At 52.8% G+C, this 19,308-nt stretch overlaps 1 protein-coding gene across 1 annotated transcript in view; it reads right to left on the bottom strand.

Moving 5' to 3' along the window:
- The window catches only part of KY (kyphoscoliosis peptidase), a 48,151-nt gene that overhangs the window by 5,910 nt on the left and 22,933 nt on the right, over positions 1 to 19,308 (bottom strand). The window contains exons 7-11 of the mRNA XM_029938765.1: positions 17,760 to 17,842; positions 13,566 to 13,674; positions 11,974 to 12,091; positions 3,615 to 3,803; positions 2,158 to 2,348 (exon numbers count right to left, since the gene is read on the bottom strand). Coding sequence (XP_029794625.1) covers positions 2,158 to 2,348; positions 3,615 to 3,803; positions 11,974 to 12,091; positions 13,566 to 13,674; positions 17,760 to 17,842 — 690 coding nt within the window. The remainder of the gene's footprint in view (positions 1 to 2,157; positions 2,349 to 3,614; positions 3,804 to 11,973; positions 12,092 to 13,565; positions 13,675 to 17,759; positions 17,843 to 19,308) is intronic.

The raw sequence follows: 19,308 nt of genomic DNA, 5'->3' as shown, positions 1-19,308 counted from the left end.
GGGACCACCGGGCATTGTCTCACATCCTCCAGGGCACACCCCCTCACATCCCGTAGCCCTCACAGTCTTCATCCCTCACTGCTCTCCTCCAAACCAGGTAAGATCTTAGTATAATGTCTGACTGCAAAGAATGCAAAGAAGGCTTTCTCCAAGCCCTTAGGTGACTGTGAGCTCTCTTTGAAGCCTCTCTTGTAGCTCTGCGTCTCCTGCAGGAAGCTTAGCACCGTGGTAATGAATTAGTTCTCTGCAATGTCTGTTTTCCCTGCGGTGAGGCAGTGGGGAACTGCCTGTCCCAGGAAAGGACCAGGGCGCCCTGCCCAGCAGATTCTAGGCAAAAGTGAGCTGAATGGCCTGAAGACTTGAAATAAGGGCTGGTGACTCCAGGGACTCTGTAGGAGCCTGTGACCCACCCCTGCATCCCCTCTCCCTCCACCTCCCCTCACTCCTCTCAGTGGTATTCCTCCCCCTACATCCTGTGTCCTATTCCTTCCCTGCTTTTTGCCCACCTGTTTCCCTCTTCTGCTTTCTTCCTGTCCCCACTCTTAACAAAACTAGCTCCAGCAAAGAAATATTCTTTAAATATGCATCATGAATATGGAATCACATTTGAGATTACTATATATTAAGAAACCCAGTGTTTACAGTTCTGTGTCTCTTACAAAGGCAAGTTCTACTCCGTGCTATTAATTTAAAGTTGGTGTAGCTGGTCCATTCTTCCCTGTGGTTCCATGGCCCACAGCAGACCGACCAGGCTCCCACCTGACACAAGCACCATTCTCAAAGACCGCAGCCTCATGCTGTTATTGTAACAGCCGGAGCCTCCAGGTATTTGTAGTTTTAAAAAAGTAGCTCAGCAAACTGGTTACAGCAACCATTGTGAGGTGGAAGGGACAAATCAGTTGTAAGGAGCGTGGGGACACCTGTGCCCCCTACGTCCCTATCACTGTGCGGTGTGGGGTGGGGCTCACCCACAGACATGCTTATAGACCTCTCTGTGCAACAGCCAGTGTGAGTTCAGGCCTTCCCAGGCCCCCTCGTAGCAGAGTTGGTGCTGACCAGCAGTCCTTTGCTAAAGTGTGTGTTTTGCAGGGGGAGGGACGGCAAGTGCATTGACTGGGTTGTGCTGGGCCCTGTAGTGTGTCAAGGTTATGTCCCAGCCCCAGTCCAGGCACCAGGGCCTTGAACATACAAAGACAAAGCCCACTACAGTCAGCCCTGCGAGGCTTGTGACCACAGTTCTGTACCCCCTCTCCCCCTCAGAACACTGCTGCCCCCCCTAAACTGCAGAGTGCACAAACCCAGGCTGAGTGTCTGAGGCCGCTGTGGGAATATGGGGAGCAAGGGTCAGTCCAGGTCAGCCCTGGGACAGCTCATCCAGGTGTCCTGCACTGCACAGGGATGTTGGCTGGAAAATGCTGGCCTCTGCCTCCAGGAGGGAAGCAGGTAGAGCCAAGGGGCATTTGGGCTTGTGAGGGCAGGGCGCCGAGGAGGCCAGGCTGGACCTCTGGAGCCTGCCCTAGCCTAGGTGCTGGAGGGTTCACTGCATCCTTCTAGAGCATGTCTGTCCCTGTGTACCACGATGCCTGCTCCCTTCCAGCTCCCAACACCCAGCTCAGCAGCCGCTCCCACAACAAAGCCTCCCCCACTTCTTGGTCCTGGGACACCCCCAGTGCTCCCTCACTAGCCAGTTAGACTGTCGACACACAGATCCCATCTTGGCTGGCCCAATGCGTCCTCCTTGCTAGGAGGTTGGAAGAACAGAGCAGGCTAGTGAGCTTCTGTCGAGGACCTGAACTGGGAGGTGGGTACAGCCGGGCCTGAGGCAGCCCCTTCCCTGCTGAGGGAACTGGGAGAGGCTCACCTAGCTGGGGACCCTCCAGCCCTGGATCACTGACAGGTTTGACTGCCAGTGTGGCCCTCAGGGGCTAAGGAAACCCAAGGACTTTCTACGCAAGGATGTGGAGGTGTTATTGGGCATCTTTCCCTGCAAATGTGACCTATGGCTGCGCCTTGCCCTGATGGCCTGATGGCCTTGGCAGCCTTAGAAGCACCTGCACATATATACAGCTTACAGCAAGCTCACGGGTCCTGGCAGGGCACTCCCCTGTGGGCCCAGATGCCTGCTGCTACCCCACTGGCCACCCACTCTGGGCTTACCTGTTTTGATCACCGGAGTCTCCGGGTGGGCGCTCAGCATCCCCTTGTTGTAGAACTCACTCTTGTGGTACATGTTGTTCTCAAACTGCTTCAGGGACTGAGGAGGTTTGAGCAGTTGCCAGTTCTTGTTGTCTGGGAAATGGTCCTCGATGAACAGTGCAGGATGGGTGAGGAAGTAGAATTCATTGTAGCTAGAGGTTGGGGGAGGGGAAGCTGGTCAGGAGCCATGTGGGGTGACAGGCCTCAGTTCTGTGGAAGAGGCAGTGGCTCGCAGGGGGATCTCCGGGGCGGCCTTCTGCCTAGCACACCCACAGCAGGGGTCCTGCCAACGACGTGCTGGAAGGGCCACTATCTCCAGTCTTAACATGGGCCCTGCAGACGCCCCCTCAGCGGCTGCTTCCAGAAATAGGAGCCATGGCAGGAGCTAAGGCCCCTTTTAAGAGCAGACCATGGTCCACTGGGGCTGACTCGGTGGGGAATGGGCTCCTGCTACTCTCAAAGCCAAACAGAGATTTGAGGGAGCAGATGCATAACCCATGGACCAGGTGCCAGCCAGTGGGGTGGAGGGCCAGCATGCAGGGAAAGTCTTGGGTGGGCAGCCCTCCCGTGGTCCCTGGGGCCAATGAAACATGGCTGTCTAGAGGTTAGTGATAGGGATCAAGAGAAGAACTGGGAGATTCATCTAAGATGGGGATGCTTCACTCTTAGCTTCTATTTGGTCTGTGTGCAGAACTGTAGAGATTTACACTGCAAAAATCAGAGACAGTGCTCTTATTTTTCTGGATAAAAAGGAATCTGAGCTGCTGAGAGATGTTATGAACCAGGATGAAATTCATGGCCTTAGGTTAAGAACATAGTTGGCCAAGGCCTTGAAGAATAGACATGCTCCAGCACCCTGCAGCCCGCCACCCTGCCCCCACCCCGTGTCCTGCAGCGACTCTGTGCAACCACAGCACCCCTTCCCACAAGCCATAACCCCTTCTGCAGAGGTGTGATGTGGCTGCATTCAGCCCAGAGAAGCAAAGCAGGAACCCTGGTGTTTGGGAGAAGCAGACACCAGGAAGAGAATTCCAGCAGCCCGGTGGGAGCTGTAATACAGTTAATGGGCCAAAGGCCTGAAGGGACTCTACAGACAGTTAAAAAAATTTCTCAGCCCTGCCTTTCCTCTCCCATCTGGCCTGGGAGCAAATGCTGGGCTTTTAGAACCTGGGTAGAGGGCGCAACAGGGAGCCAGACGAGGGATTTTCATCAGTGGAGGGTGAGGTGACAGAAAGGTCTGGGCCCTTACTGTTGGCTTGGAGCTGGCTCATCTCAGAGCTGGAGGAAGGATGCGAGTGGCCAGTGGCAAGCAGAGCCCACCTTCGCTCCCCATCCGGCTTGTCCACCTGCTGCTTCAACCTTGCGCCTCCCCCATGTCCACTAGGCAGACAGCCAGCAGAGCTGAGATTTATACTCACAGGAAGGTGAACTTGGAGGTGGCCGAGTCCACCAGGCCGCTGCCCCAGGTGCTGTCCAGCAGGTGCCATCTCCCCTCCAGGAACACGGCGTTCCAGGCATGGTCAAACTCCCCGGAGAAGCTCTGCCCTGTCTGGTAGCCGAAGCCCTTGGAGTAGCCAGGCACAGTCATGCACTGCACTCCAGCGATCCTGAAGGGGGACAGGGGGCCTGAGGGGGGGGCTCCTGCTGGCGCTGTGCCTCCCTCGCAAGTCTGTCAGTCTGCGATCCCAGGCCTCAGACATGTCTGCCGTCCCTCAGTCCCTTCCTGTCTTTCCTTTTCCCTGCCTTTCACACAGTCACATGCAGATGGCCTAAGGGCTTTTATTTCCAGGGCTGGGGACAGGGATGCAGGATTGGCAGGTCCTACTGGCACAGACTGGCTTTAGTCCCTGGTGGCTGCGCCTCCCTGGAGACTGTGCAAATCACTCCTGAAACCTTCCCCAAACTGGACCTGCCTTGTGTTTCGCCTGCAGCTCTTCCGGAGGACAGGGGTGCAATGGTTTAGGGTTGTCTGGGAACCCAGGAAATGATAATGTGCTTGAAGAACCAGAGCAGCTCTAAACATGTGACTGAGGAGCTGGTCTAGCTGACACGGGTCAGGTATCAGAGAGGGGGGCTGGACGTGAAGGCACCAAAGAAAGCAGAGCTCTACTCTCTCCATGACGTCCTACTCTAGGACACGTGTGTAGGGGGACCTGGGGCAGGGCAGCTGTGTCTCCAGCCCCAACTGGGAGAGGACTGGCCTGTTGTTAAGAACACTCAGGGCTGACAGCCTGGGCCACTACGGTGCATTAAGCTCATTTGATGACTGAATGCCCTGGCCACAATTTCAGAGTCCCCTGTGGATGAAGATGGTGACCACTCACTCAACCTGAGTTCTTCCGCTCTCTTGAGAATGTGTTCCCCCACTGCTCACAACCCAGGTGGCACCACTCTTTGTGGCCTGGACAGTGGGGGATGGATGCTGGTCACCTGTGGGGACCACAGAAATCATGGCCAAGCTACAGCCTGGGCTTTCATAGCTGAAACCCTGAGGCACCACCCGAAGGGCAAAGCAAGACACCGAGAGTCCCTCCATGACTGGCTGGCTTTCCTTTCCATAGGCCCTGCCCCCCAACATGGCAGTTGCTAGTGTAGACTGCTCCTCTGACCCAGGGGACACCCAGTGCTAGTTCTCCTGGGGGCCTTTGTGTGAATTAGAGAAAGGTGCTCCTTCTTCATGCCCCTTTCCCTTCACTTGTGGCAGATGGGTATAATAAACACAGTCCAGGCTATCCAGGAGGTTCATGGTGGCCCCTCACATGGGGCTCCCTGAGTAGCACGTAAGCCACCCCGCTAACTCTGCACTCCCCTCAGAGGAACCAAGTCTGTACTCTGGGCATGGGACAGGCCCGGGGGCCTCTGGTGGCCGGGGTCACTGTGCAGACCAGGTCTGCAGGCTCAGGTGCTCTCCAAAGAGAGCCATGCAGCCTCTCAGGGTAATGGGGGAAAATGGCTCCGCATTAATTATAGGAACAGGGGAAATAGTCCCTCTAAAAATGTATGTTTAATTAACAATTAGAATATTGGGGGCACCTGGGTGGCTCAGCCATTTAAGCATCCGACTCTTGGTTTTGGCTCAGGTCATGATCTCACGGTTTGTGAGTTCGAGCCCTGCATCAGGCTCTACGCTGACAGTGGGGAGCCTGCTTGGGATTCTCTCTTTCTCCCTCCGTCTCTCTGCCCCAGCCCTGCTCATGTTCTCTCTCTCTTTCTCTCAAAAAAACATCCCTCATCAGAATATTGGTTGAAATGTTATTTATCTAAATATTACTTATCACGTGTCGAGAGAGTCAGTGAAGTGAAATGGGGAGTCTAGGAGTTTCCACCTTCTGCCCAGTCAAGGTGCTGCTTCCCCGCACATGACATCGTGCTGCTTGAATATCTGCCTGGGCTTCAGTCCTCTGCAGGGCGCAGGCCTGCCCTTCTGCCTGCGGCCTCACAGGAGCAGGTCCAGGACTCCCAGGCTAAGAAATGCCACAGGAGCAGAGCAGCGAGGCCCTCTGGGAAGGGTTTCAGGAGCACTTGGGAAGAGGGCAGGGAGCAGGAGGGACTGTATCCTGAAGTCAGGTTTTCCTGCTGGTAAAAGCCAAAACCTACTCCTGGAACGGTGGCTGGAGGCAGGAGGCACAGGAGGCAGAGGAGGAGCCCCAGGAGGAGGAAAGTGTTCCTGGAGAGCCCCCAGCCCCCTGGGGAGAGTGGGGGGGGGAGGGGGCGTGCCTCTCTGGGGTGGGCGGATCTGAACATGTTTAAGGTGTTAGAGAAAATGGGCAGCAGAGGGGGAGCGGGGAAGCCACAGCCAGAGGGTGGGATGGAGGTTGCAGATTGGCGGCGGCGGGGGCGGGGGCGGGGGCGGGGCTTTCCTAGAGGGTAGGCTCCATCTATTCAGAGTGAGTGCGAAACGTGAGGGAAAACATGCCCCTGACACAATGTTAATTGACAAATGCCTATAAAACTCAGCCCTCAGCACAGGCCTGAGTGTGTTCCGGTGAGGGTGCGTGTGCATGTGCAGGGGGAGGCAGCGGAGGAGGGCAGAGGGAGCTGCGGCCGTCTGCGTCTGGTCTCCTACTAATGCGATTAGGAGGGATTGTAATTTTCTTCTTTAAACTTCTCTATATCTTCTAAATTTTCAGTAATGATTATGTGTTACTTTTAGAATTGGAAAAAAAATCCATAAATACTACTTGAAATTACATTCTTTGGTGAGTTATTTTCCTTTCTTGCCCAGAAACATTCGTGCGCGCTCACTTGCCGGCCATGTGGAGGGCTACGCGGAGTCCTGGGAACAGTACCGCGGCCAGGTGAGCTGACTGAGGGGGGCTGTGCACCCTGGACAAGCTGCCCATGGGGGCGCCGCCCCGGCTCAGAGGAAGGAGGCTGGGCACAGAGCATGCAGACGGCCCCCAGGTGTCACACGGCAATGGCTCAGGTGCTGCTTGGAATTCGGAGAAGCGTGTCCCAGGCAGTGGACCTGGGGGTGCCCTCCCACCGAAGGGTGGAGTAGAGGGAGGGTTTGAGAACCAAGTGGGGGAGGGGCAGGAGAGCCCAGTTTCAAGTCTGGGAAGGGCGGAAGGAGGCAGAATTGGGAGGCCGCCTGGCGGTCGCTGGGCTGAGCCGAGGGGTCTGGGCTCCCTCTCAGCTGTACGGTCGATTCCAATGTGACCTTGCCAGGCCCATCACGGGCAAAAAGAAGGTTGGCATGAAATGATCTCTAGGAGTAAATTCTCCTGTGACCAGCTGAACGGAAGTTGGGAAGGCCATGGGGAATGCCTGGGGCAGAACAAAGATGAGAAAATAAACTGAGCTCTAAGCTTATGCCATGCTCGACTATGATAGGAGGCCATTTTGTTACCTGGCAGCAATGTGCAAAATGAATGGGACAAAGAAGTCATAATGCAAGGCATTACTGTTAATAATCCATAATTCTCATGCAAAATAATGGAACTAGTAATTGCAGCTGCTGGGTGCTAGTCAGGATGACCCACGACCATTTCATGGTTGCCCACTTAAAGTGGCACAAGATCAAAGATCACTGGCTGTATACACTATGTGAAAAGCACTGTACCAGGCACCAGGGAGTAATACCCTATATCATATCCTGTATCATAACATAATAAATACTATAGCATAATAAAATATTGTAAAAGTAAAGTCACTGGCTGCCCTAGATGTGCTCATAGTTGCAAAAGGCAGCAGATATGTGAACCATCACTAAAATGCCAATGATAAACACAGCCCTTTTAGGGGACGCAAAGGACGAGGAATTCCCTGGGAAGATCTAGGAGAGCATTGAAGAAGGGACACAAGATGAGAAACGTTTCCACCTCCTTCTGAGATCTGACCAGCCAGCTTAGAGCCCAAAATAGCATCCCACGACATCTGCCTAATAACCCCGGGTTGCAGAATCTTGGTTTTTACTTTTGACAGTTTTTAAAAGAGCAACACCAGTGGTATCCGTTGAGGCCGTGGTGGAACCAGGCTGTGACTGTTGTTTTATACAGACGTGGTCTGGGTCCTGCTGTGGGAGCCGTGTAACGCTGCGTTAGCCACACCACTGCCAGGCCCCCAGCAGGGTGGCAGTGCTGTCTGGGGCTGGCAGTGTGCCTTTTGGGCATTGGGCTCTGACCACCGTGGACTCTCCCAACTCTGATCACCTCTCCAAGGTGTGTGAGCCACATGGAAAATAAGAGAGGGAAGGAGGGATGTCGCCAAGGGAGGGGCAAGGAAGCTTTCTTTTTTGTATCTTGATGAAAATATCATCATTTTTAATTGGAAATGTAGTTTCCCTAGCCTTAAGCCAAACGGTCACTTCAAGTGGTTAAGCATATGTGAATTAGAAGTTTTAGGGCCTTGCTGTCCCTGAAACATTGGTCCTCAAGAAACTTAATATCGACGCAGCCAAGTTAGATTCTAACTGGCAAAAAAAAAAAGTTTAGGATTTCTCTCCTGCAGCAGGACAAGCACAACCATGGCTTATGTTTCACAGTTTAAACAGTTGCCTTCTTGTAAATTTGACAGTGTCTGTATTTCTGCTATATGGTCGCCTTTGCCTTTTCTTGCACCAGCCTTTATGGTGAGGTGAGGTCAGTAACTATAACCACAGTAATAATGCTCATTCTGAGGCCCTGTGTAGGGCCTTGTGGGGTGTGATCTCAGGGGCCTCCTCTCTGACAAGTGAGGAGTCAGTGGAACAGAGAGGGAGGCTGGCTTGCCTGGGGATGCACAGCCAACCAGTGGCTGGAGCCACACCAGGACTCAGTTGTCCTGCTGCACACAGTTCCGGAACCTTTGTATTGCCCCAAGCCTTTTGATTAGGTTTGTTTTAATTTATAAACGTATGGCTAGTGCACTGAGCAAAATTAAAGGATGGTTCGTTCTGGTGATGTCATTCATGTCTGCAAGCACTATCCTTTGGTCTATCTTTAAGGGTGGGGGAGCACAGATGTCTCTTTCAGAGGCTTTATATGACAAAGTCAGATCTGGGGAGAACTTAAGTTATGCAAGGCACTTGCCTCTCCTAGGAGGCTGAGATGGTCACTCCCAGTCTTTTGGGACCTTTGGAATGAAGTGATGTGCTGGGATCATCTGGGACATCGTGCTGAGCAGAAGCATGCCTCTGCTCTTCCTCTCAGGGACAGCGGGAGGATGGATGCAAAACAGGCTGACATCTGATTGGTGACAACCAAGCTCCTCATTACCAAAGCCTCAAGATGTAACAGGCTCCTGGCTTTACCAAAAGTCTCTGGAAAATCTGCTCACTGGTGGCACTAGAGCCAGGATAATAGGGGGAGGGGCTGTACTGGAGGCTGACTGGGTGGCAGGAATCTGGGAAATTGAGCTTGGCCCCTCCAGGGAAGTTAAGCAGAATTCATGAAGGCTGTGGGGAATTGAGGCAGAAGAAAGGATATTAATGCTGCATGATGGGAACTCAGAAAAGAACCAGACCAGCAGTTAGAAGCAAAAGCACTATCAATAAAGAAAACTCACATTGGTTACTCGGGAAAGACAATGAGGAAGGGAAAGATGCTGCAAAAATATCTGAGTTCCCCACCAAATTACTTTATTAAATCAGTCTTTAATGAGGCCATTGCAGGGAGGCAGAATGGACCGGCAGGAGTAATGATGGCCGCGTAGGTACTACTCTTCCTAAGAGGCCACCCTGACAACAGAGCTGGGATAAATCAGCAAGTGTGGATTACATGTCTTCTGTTATTAAGGACTCCGCTAATGAATTTACCAAACCTTCGGCAATTATTTGGAAGGTCGGGGAATTAGGAAAGTGATGCATGGCTGAGGATACTGATCTTTAAAGCAAAAGTTAAAGGGACCCAGGGAACCATGAGCTACTATTAAACGTCTGAGCAATGTGCAAGGTTTTTCACATGCTAACTGCCAGGCTGGAACCTAGCTTTAAATGATGCAAAATGTTGGGATGTGTTTTAATGAGCAGCTGCGGGCTAGAATAGGGCCATTGATAAGCATCCGGACCAGGCCAAAAAGCTGACAGGTTCACTCAAGGCAAGTGTCAATTTTCTGAGTCTATGTGTGTCTGTAGGAAAGTTCCACAGGCAAGGTTGAAAAAACAACCCTTAAATCAGGGAGCAACTCCACACTGCATGTTCTCACTTAGCCCTGTAGAACTGCCAGTAGGCAATACAGTCCCCATGTACAGATGGGAAAACTGAGGCTCTGAGAGGTTCAGTGCCTTTCCAGAAAACCACTGAACTAACAAGTAGTAAATCAACGAGTGGAAATTAAGGACTGGTGCACTGAAGATTGCAAAAGTCTTTTTGGCTTTAAATCTGGCACCCTTTCTCTACCGTGCTGGGAAGCTCATACTGGATAAAGAAGGATATATTATATGACTTAAAAGTCCCAAGTGCTTTCAAGTTTGCAAACGAACATGAAAATTAAACTCTGAAAGATGCCAGGCTCAAATAGAGCTGAAAACAGTCTCAGGGTTATTCCATTATTTAAAAAGAGAATAAGGCCCATTTCATACAACTGTGCTAGGAATATCTTGTCATTTCCTGTGATTAAGGACCCACAGTGTACAGGATTCTGAGTGGGTGTTCATGGGGGAAGCAGAAACAGAGCGAGCAGCTAAAGATGTATTAGACCTATTAGACATATAAGAAAAGATGAGCCCAGGTAACACATCTGTGCTAGAACAAAGTCTGGAAAGGAATGTGACAGAATGTGAAGTGTTGTCTCTAAGTGGTCAGAGTAACTTAATTTTCTTCTTTTTCCTTCTGTGCATTTTATAAATCATCTATCAATAATTATTTTTTTAACTTGGAAAAATTATTAAATGAAAGCCTAAGGCAAGACTGGAGCTTGTGTATAAGGTGGGCTGATGACATCACAGGAGGGAAAAGGAGGGGGCTGTCCTGGAAGGAGCATGAGAGACAGGGGAGCAGAGTGACCCTGAGGGCACAAAGGGTAGGCAGTGTCGCAGGTGCAGGGCTGGACGGGTACAGGAGGTTAGATTTGGGGCAACTTTACATAAAGGTGTGAGCCAGTAGTCCTGTTCAGGAAGCCAGGGCCTAGGGAGTCTGGGCAGAGGGCCAATGAGGATCCCGGTTCCTGGAGGGGCCCCCAGGCATTTTGGGGTGCCCGGGTCTGGAGTGGGGGCAGGAATGTGAGGGGTAGGAAGGACCAGTTCGGCAGACGGGATGGGCTGCAGAAGGGTTGGCGATCCCGCCCCCGGACGTGCCCTGGCTGTCTCTGGGACTGTAGTCTCCGGTGGGGCTTGGAGGTGGGGGGAGTGAAGAGTGGGGCATGGGCATGAGGCCTGGAGCCACAAAGGGGCAGGCACACGTCTGTGCCTGGTGGTGGTGTCACAGAGCAGGAACCCCACAGCTGGGTGCTAGTCCAGGAATGGGTTGTGTGTGCAGAAAGGACAGATCACAACTGCCCAGGTGTCTGTTGCTACACTCGGGTTGGTGAATGGCCACCTGAGTCCTGGTGGGCTGACATCTGGGTGCCCAAGGAGCCCACTCCCAGAGGCCTGTGGAGACGGTGGGCAGAGCCTGTCCATCTCCCTGGGGAGGCGGCCAGGGCTGACTGACTGTGTCCTGGGGAGCACTGCAGACCTCAGAGAGTGGGCACAAGAAGCTGTGGGGTCGGCGGGGCTCCCCCAGCCTGGAGTCAGTCTCAAGGTCGCCTAGAGGCAGCAATGGTGTCTCTGAACACAAGCGGTTTCCTTACCAGCTACTCACCGGCTGTCACCCACCCGGACAACGTGGCCACATGCGTGTTCCCAGAGCAATGAAAATGGAGCCCGAAGGCTCCAAGAGAAAAGCTGCTTCCTAGTTACTCAGCTTCTCCAACTGACAAATCTTTTCAGGTAGGAGATCTTTTGTTTCCCCTGAGAGAGGGCCCCCGTGCCAGCCCTGAGGACAGCTTTCATAGTCCCCTTGGCGTCAGCAGCCATTGTCCTCCTGTTCCCAGACCTGCCATTCTTCTAACCTTCAGCTGCACAGAGATCAGAGAAGGTGGGAAAAGGGCCTTTTATAACCAAATTATCTCTGTGCATTCATCTGCCATTATGTTAATGCATCGCGAAGCCGGGCAGATGGTACAAAGTCAATTATGCTGGTGTTAAAAAGGGAGAAATTGACCTTTTCAGGACTCACTTGGATTCCAGAGCAGAGTTTGCAAACTCAGGTTTCAGGCCTGGCATGTGGGTGAAGGCGCTCGGTGCTTTGGAAGGGGAAAAGGGATGGGGGAGGGTGGTCCACCTGGGACTGCCCACCTTTTGCTGGACCCCTCTCGTACCTGCACATCTTCTCAAAGAGTCCAGCGTAGCCATCACAGTTGGTCTTCTGGGTCCGCAGGATGTCGGTGGGCTTGAAGGCTTGGCGGTCCTTCTCCTGGGCAGCCTCAATGTCATACTCTGGAGGGCAGAGGAGGCTGTGAGAAACACGACCTGGGAGGCAACCAAGGTTGGTACAGAGGAGAAAGGGGGTGGGGTGGGGGTCCTTGACTTGTGGCACCATCCCTACCCTCAGCTGTGCTTTCAGCACCATTGGGGCGGGCCTCCCTCAGGTCCAGGAGAAACTACTGCGGGCTCAAGGAAACCCAAGGCCAGCCAGGGCCAACTAACTCTCAGAAATGTCACTGTGGCAAGAAATGTGCAATGGCAAGAAGAACAAGGCATTGGCAGAAGAGGCTGCCTAGCTCCTTAGGCGTCTGAGGAGAGGCTGGGAGGGAAGGGGACCAAGACAGCACTAGAGGTGGGCGTTCTGCACTCCCCCCCTTTCCCCTACCAGGCAGGTCTGAAGTTTATCCCTGCTGCAGCCATCACCCCATGGCCTCATACCCACAGAGGGCGCTCTGAGCCACTGCTAAACAGCCTGTCATTCACTAACAGCCTAAGGCCAGCAGTGAGGCCCTGAGACAGGAATCACTGTGGCCACTAAGGGCAAAAAGGGACATGTGTGAGGGTGGCAGGCAGTAAGTGAAGTCCTACCTAGTGCTCTGTTTCTGACTCTGCCCTCTTAAGGCCCAGGCTGAACTGAGCTGTGGGGCTTGGGGTGGGAGGAAATGGCCTCTCACATCCTACGGTCAGATACCCTCCCTGTGTCAGTTCATGCTCTAAGCTGCATCCCTCCTTGCTGCTCTGGGAGGACAAAGGGAAGGCCCAGTGGCAGCAGATCAGGACAGCTTCGCTTGTTACATCATAGGAAAACACTAGAAGTCCATCCCACCACCTGGTTCTTACATTGACTGCAAGGGCAGCATCCAGCATTCCCCTGGCAACCACCTGTGGGGCTTTGCTTGAACTGTTCAGACCCCCAAGGCTGTCTTGTGCAAAGCTGGGGATAGCCGCACAGGCCTTGGCACCCTGAGCTTGCTCTGAGTGCCTGGAGGTGGGGTGAGGACTGCTGGCTGAGGGTACTGGTGTGAGATCAGTGAGCAGGGAGAGGTTCTGGTACTCGAAGAAACCTCTGGTATGGCCGTAACAACTTTCCCCATAGCTATGAATCTGCCCATCCTTCTTGGAGGTGACTTTTTTGTCCTCGGTTCTCAGGTCTGTGGAGCAGGTCTACCAGGAAGCCAGGATCGAGGGAATACTGCTGCTGGATGAAGGCACTTTAGCTCTGGTCACTGGCTGTGGGCAGATGGCCACGTGGGATCCCCCACCCAGTAACCCTTCATGGAGACTGTTAGCATGGGGTGAGTTTTACCCTCCTTCATTAGTCTTTGATTCAATCTAGCCACCTGGGAACCCTTCTTCTCCACTGTCCATCTCTCTCTGTACACATTGGTGGTCAAGTGAATCCCAGAAAGGCTCCCCGGGGAACAAGGTCCTGCAGGGAGTGATGTCAAGGGAGTCCTAAAGCCAGTGGCACCACAGGTGGCCCTACCTATGTGGTGGCAGATCCAGATCCAGATCACACGGACCCTCTCCAGGTCACTATGGGCCTCCTGGAGCAGGTCGCTCACCAGCTCGTCCAGGCCACTCTTGACCGTCACCTGCGGAGTGGGAGGGGTGTGCTATGTCATATGTCAGAGCCTGGATGAGTGTTGTGGAAGCCCAGTGCCCTGGGACCTGCAGCCGGTGCTGCTTTTCTTCCAGGCAGAGAATGAGGAGGAGAGGGCCAGAGGCACAACAGCTAGGCTGAGGGCAATCCCTGGTGGGGGGCTGGACATATCAGGTAGGGCTGAGCAGCTGAATCACTGGCCCTACAGCCACACATTTTTTCACTGCAGACCCCACAGCTGGCCAGGTGGGCAGACATCTGGGCGGCAGTAGCAGCCCCTACTCATGGTCAATACTACCCAAAGCAATCTATGGACTTAACACAATCCCTATAAAAATCCAAAGGCCTTTTTTTTGCAGAAATGGAAAAGCCCATCCTCAGATTCATATAGAATTGCAAGGGGCCCAGAATAGTAAAAAACAATTTTGAAAAAAGGACAAAGCTAGAAGACTCATATTTCTGGATTTCAAAACTTACTACAAAACTACAGTAATCAAAATAGTGTGGTACTGACATAAGGATCATATAGGCCAATGGCATAGAATTGCGAGTCTACAAATTTACTCATACACCAATGGCTAACTGACTTTTCTGACAAGGATGCCAAATCCATTCAGGTGGGGAAAGAATAGTCTCTTTAACAAATGGTGCTGGAAAACTGGATAGCCACATAAAAAAGAATGAAATTGGCTCCCTATTCCATACCATATATAAACATTAATTTAAAAAAGAGCAATGACTTAAAAGAACTTAAATAATAAAACTCTTAGAAGTAAACACGGAGTAAATCATCATGACCTTGGATTTGGCAAGAGATTCTTAGATATGATACCAAAGACACAAGGTATGAAAGAAAACATAGATTAATTGGGATTCCCAACAATAAAAATCTTCTGGACATCAAAGGACATTATTATGATAGAAGACTACTTACAGAATGGGAGGAAATATTCACAAATCATGCATTTGATAAGGGTATAGTATCCAAAATATGTAAAGAACTCCTACAACTCAACAACAGAAAGACAACCCAATTTTAAAATGGGTAAACTTGAACATACACTTTCTCCAAAGAGACATAAATGGCTGATGAAGAGCTGATTCACATCCTTAGTCTCCAGGGAAATACAGATCACAGCCACAAGACACTACTTCACACCCACTAGGATGGCTGTTGTCATCAAAAAGATCACAAGGATGTGGAGCTCTTGTGCAGGGCTCATGGGAATGTACAACAGTGCAGCAGCTATGGAGAACAGTTTGGGGGGTTCCTCAAAAAGCTAAACAGAATTGTCATATGATCCAGTAATTCCAGTCCGAGGCATATGCCCCAAAGAACTGAAGACAGGTACTCAAACAGATACTTGTTCACCTCTGTTCATGACAGCGTTACTCACGATAGACAAAAGGTAGAAACAACCCAAATATCCATCACAGATGAATGAGTAAACAAATGTGGCATCTATCTGTACCAAGAAATATTATTCATCCATCAAAAGCAGTGAGGTTCTCACAAATGCTACAACATGAATGAACCTTGAAAACATGATGCTGAGTAAGCCAGACACAACAGGACACATATGCATGATTCCACTTAAATGGACTATCGAGACAGTAAGTGACTTAGTGGTTACCAGGGAGAACAGGAAGGGATTGCTTCATGGGTACAGACTCTTTGCTTGTGGTGATTTTGGAAACAGTGGTGATAGTCGTACAATACTGTGATGCATTCAATGCTGCTGAGTTGTACACTTAAAAATGATTAAAAGGGTGAATTTTATGTTATATTACTACAATTGAAAAAAAAAAAAAAGAACAAATTAGGCCAAGGTTTAGGGTTGTGGGAAAGGCAGCCCTGACATGTTCAATTTTTTTAGAGAAGCTGAGGTAACCAGGTGCTTAATTCTACAATAGGGCCCACACCTCTGCCAGCCTCCCTCCTGAGCTCTCTGAGCTCCTGGATCCTTTCCACCACTCACATCAGAACCCCAGGATCCATGTCCAACCACAAGGAGGCCTCTAGACCCCTCTTCTGCTTCCCACCTGCCTAGCTGCTGTCCCCCTCTTTTTGTTCAGTGTCTAGCTTAAATTCCACAGTTGTGTCTCTGTCACTCTCCCAAGGCCAAGGACAGCACCAGACACATTGCAGGGCCTGCACGCCAGCCTGGCTGACTCCTGACTTAAAACCCTGTGGCTTCCGGTCTTTGGTCCCCACCTCCTGGCTCTACCTGGGCCCGGCTGGCTTTGGACACTCACTGCTCTGTGGCTGGGTTTCTGGCCTCAGTTGGGTTCCTTGCCAGACCAGCAGCCTGTCCCATCTCTTCTGGTGGCCATTACAACACAGCCCACTCTCCTCAGACTCCGGCACGCACCCCCTTCTTTCCTTCTCAGAGACAACCTGGCCTCAGACTCAACAAGGCCCAGGCAGGACTTCTCCTTAATGAACCCTTCATCCTGCTCAGCCAGCCTCTCTGTCAGCCTTTGGTCCATGCCTCCTGTCTTTGCAAGGCTTGATCTTCCTCTGGCAGTGTCCCTGCGCATCTGTGTCCTCACCTCCTCCCTTCCAGTCCTGGCTGCCCTATCCACTTCTGTCTCTTTCTCAGGACTGCCTGCATCTATCCTTCCCCTCTTTGCCAGGTTCCTGTGGGGTCTTCACTTCCCTCCTCCACCCCCGCTTTACTCCTCGGACTCTGGTTGAGGCTCCAACCCTCCTCTGAACTGTCCCTCTGGGAGTTGGGAGCACTTCAGTACTGAAGTGGCGGAACCTCACTTCACCAGACTGAATGGCTCACGTTCTTGACCATCCCTGCCCTCAGGGAGCTATGCCGACACTTTCCAGAACACTGATCCTCCCTGATCTTGCCCCTGCCTCAGGTGGCTCTGGGCCCTTTGGACCTCCTGCCCGGTCCTCCCCAGGATGATACCCACCCTGTGGCTTCAGCTCTATTTAAATCTGATAGTTCCTGAACCAGGGTTTCTGGCGCAGACCTCTCCAGGCTGGATACAGCTCTGGGCTTGGACACCCAGCCACTTCCACTGGCTGTCCCACAGACACTGGAGCCACTGCCCCTAAACAAACTCCTTGTCCCCTGAGACTTGCTCCTTGTAGTGAGGAGCTGTCCTAGGCTCCCTCCGTCATCCAGCCCACGGCCTGCTTGCTCCCTCCTCCACACACATCCACTCGCTCGCACACACTGGGATGGAGTCCTCCTTCTGTCTCCAGCTCAGGGTTGACCTTTCCGCTCCTCTCTGTTACGTGTTCCCACTTAATCCACGTCGTGCCTGCTCCTGCTGGGACAGCTGATGGCTCCCCACTGATGGCCCTGCCTCTAGTCTGACTCTGGATCCATACCCCCATCCATCCACTCATCAGTTAGCAAACAGGTTCCTGAGTACCTACTATGTGCCAGCCACAGGGCAGCCTTTTTAGGCTGTAGGTGATTTCTGTGCTTACCAGCCTATGATGGCTGACCCTGATTTCAGCAATGGGTCCAGCTCCTTGGCCCTTTCAATCAGCCAGCGCCTGGCTCCCAGGACCCTAGTGTGTCTCTAGTGCCTCCACTTTTGTGGCTGACCCTCCACAACCCCACCTCAGAAGAGCTCAGACCCAGACGTGTGAAAGCTTGGCAGCCCGTGTGCTCCAGGGCTGAGCAAGGCCATGGTTGCAGTGGGTGCTGGCCAGCTGCATCCATGGTCCTTCCTCATCCTCTTGCCCCCTTTCTTCATGGGCTGGGCATGGCCTGGCTCAGCAGCAGCAAAGCCCAAATAGTCAATGGCAGGCGGTCAGGATAGGGTTGGGCAGAGGGGCTTGCTAGCAGGGCAGGGGGGTGCAGCTAGAGTGGGAACATCAGGACTCTGGGTGAAACAGGGGTGGGGGGAAGGGGTGGAATGGTCTTCTGTCCTGGGCAGGGGCCTGGTGCCTTGGCCTTCCTTTCCCCATCCATGTGATGTGAAAAGGCCCTCTGGGCTTCTATCCAAGGGACTCTGGTTGCACTCAGGAGGGGCCTGAGCAGAGGCTTCATGACCCTGACTCAGGAAGCTCCAAGCCACCTTACACAGAGGGGTTTGTTGTCCTACCTGTGAGGCGTACGTGTCCAGTTTCTCAAACTGCCGCAGGTCCAGGGGCATGGATTTCAGGCTGGACCGATCCCAGGGGTAGGCTGAAACACAGGGAGGCTCAGTCAGCCACCGAGGCCTGCTGACGAGCGCTGCCTGGCCCAGGCCTCTCTTTTTGAGGAGCTGTTACTGTCTGACCTTCAACATGATTCCCAGCACCTGAAAAACTGCTCCCAAGAGCAACAGCTCCTAGAAGGGTTCCTTGGTCAAATTGGTTTGTGAACTATGGCAACTTCTCTAGTTCATCTGGAGACTTGCGGGGAATATAAACCTGTTTGCAGACCCCGGGAAGTCAGCAGTAGAGAGACTGATTTCACCTCAATTAAATCAGCAGTGCCCAGGCAGATTAACGAGGGAGTCCCTTTCTCCCCATCCTTCAGTTTTCTGCAGATTTCCTGCTAACTTTTCCAGGAAAGAGAGCTCTGTGGGAAGTGCCCAGACAATACTGCCAGCCCTGACGGGCTCAAGAAAGGAGGGTCTATACTCTAGCTGCGATGCCCAAGGTGGCAGGCACCCTGGGTATGGAAGGGGGCATGCTGGAGCCAGGCTCCGGAGGCTTCTGTGGGGTGATGCGTATTTGGCACCCAGACGATCTTCCTCCCTTGCCCAGTCAGCCGGAGACTGGAGTACCCCAAGGAAGCCAAGTGCGTTGTAGCAATGGGTGCCCCAGGTACTGTGGGGAGGCCTCTGAGGGAGGCTGGGCACCAGAATCACTATTCTGCTCCAGCCTCTCTTATAGGAAGCTGGGCACGCCAGTTGTCAGACCAGCCACGGATGGGCAGCAAAACCCTGTCTCAATGCAAAAGAGAGCCTGGGCTCTGGCAAGGTCCTTCTTAGTCCAGGTTCCATTATTCAGGACTGACCAAGTCAGGCAAGGTGGGTTAGGTGAGGAGGGTGGGGCCAAAGGGGCCCTGATCCCCTAACTCACTGATAATCCCACTGCCCTGTGGGGGTGCTGGTGGGGTCCCAGGGCACGGCGGCCAGCCTGGGAAGAGCAGAGTGATGGGGAAGCATGGAGGGGGCTGCATGAAGCCTAGGTTCTAGTGGGGGCCTGACCTTCATGACCTCCATCTGGCTAGGGGTGGCTGAACCCAGCCACCAGGCATTATGCACACATCTATGGGGCACCCGGGAGATGGTGGATCATGTTGTAAGGTGAATGCCACCCTGCTCCGTGGGAGGGTGTAGGGTGGGGGTTCTCTGTGGGCATGGACAAGAGTAGAGGTACAAAGCCTCTGTGCTGGTGTGGGGGCTGCAGCTGTGTTTGCCCATACACCCCTTGAGGTCTGTGAGAGACCCAGGCCTTGGTGCTACAGACCCAGGAGATGTGGTGAGAGAGTGAGTAGGGAGGGCGCGGCCCACCAGCTCTGCCCCGAGCTCCTGCAAGACCCCCTCTGGGCCGGCACTGGCGGAGACGCAGTGGCAGCTGGTTAGGGGCCTGGCCAATTTCCAGCCACAGAGGAGCTCCCAGCCTCTAGTCAGCTGTCAGGAGCAGGCCATGTGGGCCCGT

The sequence above is a fragment of the Suricata suricatta genome, chromosome 5, assembly GCF_006229205.1.
Source record: "Suricata suricatta isolate VVHF042 chromosome 5, meerkat_22Aug2017_6uvM2_HiC, whole genome shotgun sequence".
NCBI classification, from domain to species: Eukaryota; Metazoa; Chordata; class Mammalia; order Carnivora; family Herpestidae; genus Suricata; species Suricata suricatta.
Note: the sequence above shows the minus strand (reverse complement) of the source record. Positions and strands in the feature narration are given on the sequence as shown.